We start from the raw sequence: 4373 nt of genomic DNA, 5'->3' as shown, positions 1-4373 counted from the left end.
ATTCTGGGCTGTTCATGTACATGGAATCATATAACATATGGTTTTTGTTATTGGATTTTTATGTTTTTCTCTTACATTTTTTTTTGGAAAGGGTCTCATGTAGCCCACGGGGTTTTAAATTTGGTTTATAGTAGAGGACAACTTGGAATTTCTGATCCTTCCGACTCCATCTCCTGAGTGCTGGGGTTGTAGGCACGCACACACAGATTCAGGTGGTACCGAAGATTGCACGCTGTACTAACCCAGCTCCATCCCCAGCCTCTTTCCAGACTGGCTTCTTTCACTTAGCACAAGAACTCCGGAGGTGACCCACGGGAAGTGTGTATCAGCACTTCGTTCCTTCTCCTTTCCCGGCTCAGGCTCACCTTCAGTTATGTCTTTTATGTATTTGTGCATCCGTGGTGGACCTTTGGGTTGTTTGTGATATGACTTCTTGTACATGATTGACCTCAAAGGAAGTTCTGAAGAGCACACAGAAATCAGTCAAGAAAGTGTCTTCAGGATGTAAAGACCTCATCCTGTAGGAGGTAGCAGTTTTTATTGAGCTGATGGCTGCAGCGAGGGCAAGTTGGGTTGCGTTTGTTTACTTGTTTCCAATGAGGACGGTACATCCCAGAGCAGTAGCTGGAAATGTTATGTTGGAATAAGCTGTGTGTGTGTCCTTATCTCCACAGTGCCTCCTCAGCCTGCCATTCTGGGATAAAGTTTTTATCCCGACCTTTATTTCATTCTACTTTATTATTATTATTTTATGCTGTAAAACAAATGATAGCAAGTGACTCTTTAAGGAAATGTTTTTATTCAGAGTGATTCAAAAGTCTGGCATTTGGCTTTTATGGAAAACAGGCTTGTCTTCTAGCACTAAACTAGGAAATTGTTGACTGGAAATAATCTTACTAAACCAATTAAAAAACTCTTCATGGAGCTTTCTGCTCAGCAGCCCAGCAATTCATATATCTTTTGGAGAGCAACGGAGGTTAATCCTGCGTGTTACTAAGGCGCCCACTGCATCTATTTGGTAAACACACATAGATGAATTCGAGAAGAAAGCCAGGGCGGCTAGTGAACTCGCATCCTCTTTTCTGTCTTACCCCGCGATGAAATGATCCAGAAGTGGGAGATTATGTTCTTTCCCTCTCTTAATTTAGCTAAGTAGGAACCGTGTCAAGTAAGCCCCTGTAAAGGGCCGCGTGAACATCTCTCATCCAGGACGAACCGGAGGTCACGCTCTTCTGAAGCCAGCCTGAAGGCAATGCAAAAACACCTCTGTAAAATCCTGCCTGGCTTCTTAGCAAAAGGCAGCTTCCACCTTTTGCCAGGGCCTCCACACAATTCAGCAGATTTCTGAATGTCAGTTTAACTCCCGTTGGCCACGGAGACAGCCACACTGAGACAGCGTGAGAAGACCGGAAGAAAGGACTCCAGTGGGTGGTTGTTGAGAGGAAAGGGGAGTTGCATTAGGACAAGCGAGCAGAAAAGCTAAGAGGAGCAGAAAATGTTAATTGCTAATGTTTCTCACACACTTCCTGCACTCTGCAAACACGTTATCACTCTATACATACTTTGCCATACTGGTTTAAGCTAGGTTTCTATTTTGGAACTTTCCTTTAAGATGGGTTTTATTTCCCTAAGCCACATCCTTTGTTAGGGACAGAATCGAAGCCAAGTTCTTAACCTCTGTGCTAGGGCCCATCTCACCATCAAATGGAAACCATGCTACCCAGCGTGACCTACCTGTAACTGAAAGCAGGTATGATTTTTCAAAGGGAAAATAAAGGTTAGTTTTCTCTTCGTGTATTAGATAATTGAGCTCTGAAACACGAGGGTTGACTGTGAAAGGATCAGAACGTTACATTTTTGTAACGTTCTGTAATGTCCTTGGGATGAACAAGTTTCTTCCTGGGGCCTTGGAGAGGCTGAATGTGAGTGACTTCTGTCTTCCACATCCCACACGTACAACACCCAGCAGTCAGGCTTAGTGCTCCTTCCTCTTCCGCTTTCCAGTGGCTCACTCCTGTTACAACTGAATGGCCCTGTGTTCCGGATCTGATGTGGGTTGGCTTAGAAGTTAGAGAGGTAAGAATTTCTCACACTGGGAAAATGACAATAGACATTATCTAGTCTGACTCCCTGTACCGGCTGGTTTTGTGTCAACTTGACATGAACTAAAGTCGTCTGAGAGGGAAAAGCCTCAGTTGAGGAAATGCTTCCATGAGATCCAGTTGTAAGACATTTTCTCAATAGTGATCAATGTGGGAGGGCTCAGCCCATGGTGGGTAGTGCCATCCCTGGATTGGTGGTCCTGGGTTCTATAAGAAAGCAAGTAAGTTTGATTAAGTCAGAGGAAGAAAGCCAGCAAGCAGGTCCCCTCCATGGCCTCTGCATCAGCTGCTGCCTCCAGGTTCCAGCCCTGCTTGAGTTACTGTTTGACTTTCTTCAATGATGGACTATGATCTGAAAGTGTGAGCCAAAGAAACTCTTTCCTCCCCAATTTGGTTTTTGGTCACGGTGTTTCATGGCAGCAATAGAGACCCTAACTGTGAGAAATTGTCACCAGCATAGTGGTGCTGTGACAGGCCTGACTGTGTTTTGGGAAGGATTGTGGAAGGCCTTTGGAACTTTGAGCTAGGAAATCCATTGAGTGTTGAAAGTTCTGGGATATTCTGTGAGAGCTTAAAAGATGAGAATGTTGCCGGGCGGTGGTGGCGCACGCCTTTAATCCCAGCACTCGGGAGGCAGAGGCAGGCAGATCTCTGTGAGTTCGAGGCCAGCCTGGTCTAGTTCCAGCTAGTTCCAGGACAGGAACCAAAAAGCTACGGAGAAACCCTGTCTCAAAAATCCAAAAAAAAAAAAAAAAAAAAAAAAAAAGATGAGAATGTTGAGAGCAGTGTAGAGGATGGAGACTCGGCTTGTGAGGTTTCAAAGGGAAGTTTAAAGATTCTATCAGAGCTTCCTTGCCCCGCGCCTGCCTGGTGGTCCCTCTGCTCTTTCTTCCCATCGCTCATCTCTCACACCGGCCGTCCAGCCAACTAACTTTCGGACCATGGTCAACCTCGAGTGTACCTTCATTGCCATCAAGCCAGATGGCGTGCAGCGCGGCCTGGTGGGCGAGATCATCAAGCGCTTCGAGCAGAAGGGGTTCCGCCTGGTGGCCATGAAGTTCCTTCGGGCTTCTGAGGAACACCTGAAGCAGCACTACATTGACCTGAAAGACCGTCCTTTCTTCCCAGGGCTGGTGAAGTACATGAACTCGGGTCCCGTGGTGGCCATGGTCTGGGAGGGGCTCAATGTGGTGAAGACAGGCCGAATGATGCTGGGAGAGACCAATCCAGCTGATTCTAAGCCAGGCACCATTCGAGGGGATTTTTGCATTCAAGTTGGCAGGAACATCATTCATGGCAGTGATTCAGTGCAAAGTGCAGAGAAAGAGATCAGTCTATGGTTTAAGCCTGAAGAACTGGTTGACTACAAGTCTTGTGCTCATGACTGGGTATATGAGTAGAGATGGACGGTTCTCAGCATTACTGATGGATCCCTGGGCACAACTCTTCATTCCACAGAATGGATCATCTTTTCTAAAACAATAAAGACTTTGGAACTGGAAAAAAAAAAGATTCTATCAGAGCCATTATTTTGAATTAAGGTCCTGTGGTTCTGGTTAGCTGGGGCTGGAAAGTCAGCTATGATGAACAAGACAGCAGAGCTACTGAAGCAAAACCTTTGTGTTTCCGGGACAATTGATGCCGGTCGGCTGGAGCTGAGAAATTGGCGGTGATTAAGAAGAAATAGCATCATTGAGGTGGAATCTTCTGGGAAGTGTTTTCTGATGGCCAGCACACAGAAGCTGTGTTCCAGAGGTGGCCATAGTTGGCAGCAGGAACTTGGTAATGGGTAAATGTCTCCCATTACCATGAAGGCATAAAGGGTCATGGAGAGAAGTTGAAGCTTGGCATGGTGAGAAGACAGGAAAGGCCATTGGTGAAGGTGCAGCCTCAGCAGCAACTGAAGGTCAGGACTGAAGGGGTCATGCAAAGAAGTTGAGGTTTGGCACCATGAAGATAGCCCATTGAGGAAAGTGCAGCCCAGCTGCAACAAGGGAGCCTAGCATTTTGGAGATGCCAGTACCATGGGAAGACCACCAAGAACAGGAGAGGAGTGGAGTGGAACCTGCTGGAGCTTGGGAGACGAGCTGTATGTGCTGCAGAGGGCAGAGCTGGAAAAGCAACCCAAACCCTTTGGAGCAGTCCTAAAGAACGTGGCTGAATCTGAGATAATTGGACATTGAGTTGTTTATACTGTTGGAGTTTGGTTTTGCTTGGTTCAGATTGTGATGGTGCCCTGGTTCTTACCTTTTGAGGAAGATATTTAATTTA

General features: G+C 46.3%; 1 protein-coding gene across 1 annotated transcript; it reads left to right on the top strand.

Moving 5' to 3' along the window:
• Positions 1 to 2962: 2962 nt before the first annotated feature.
• Positions 2963 to 3599, top strand: LOC130881674 (nucleoside diphosphate kinase B-like). Its single transcript, XM_057781375.1, has one exon. The coding sequence runs from the start codon at positions 3044 to 3046 to the stop codon at positions 3500 to 3502; it is 459 nt and encodes a 152-aa protein (XP_057637358.1). The 5' UTR covers positions 2963 to 3043; the 3' UTR covers positions 3503 to 3599.
• Positions 3600 to 4373: the final 774 nt, after the last annotated feature.

This window comes from Chionomys nivalis, chromosome 9, assembly GCF_950005125.1.
Source record: "Chionomys nivalis chromosome 9, mChiNiv1.1, whole genome shotgun sequence".
Taxonomy (NCBI): domain Eukaryota; kingdom Metazoa; phylum Chordata; class Mammalia; order Rodentia; family Cricetidae; genus Chionomys; species Chionomys nivalis.
This window is presented reverse-complemented; position numbering and strand designations above follow the sequence as displayed.

Bases quoted from the DNA above. Each gene is read 5' to 3' on its own strand.
- LOC130881674 (XM_057781375.1), top strand. From the start codon at position 3,044: ATGGTCAACCTCGAGTGTACCTTCATTGCCATCAAGCCAGATGGCGTG.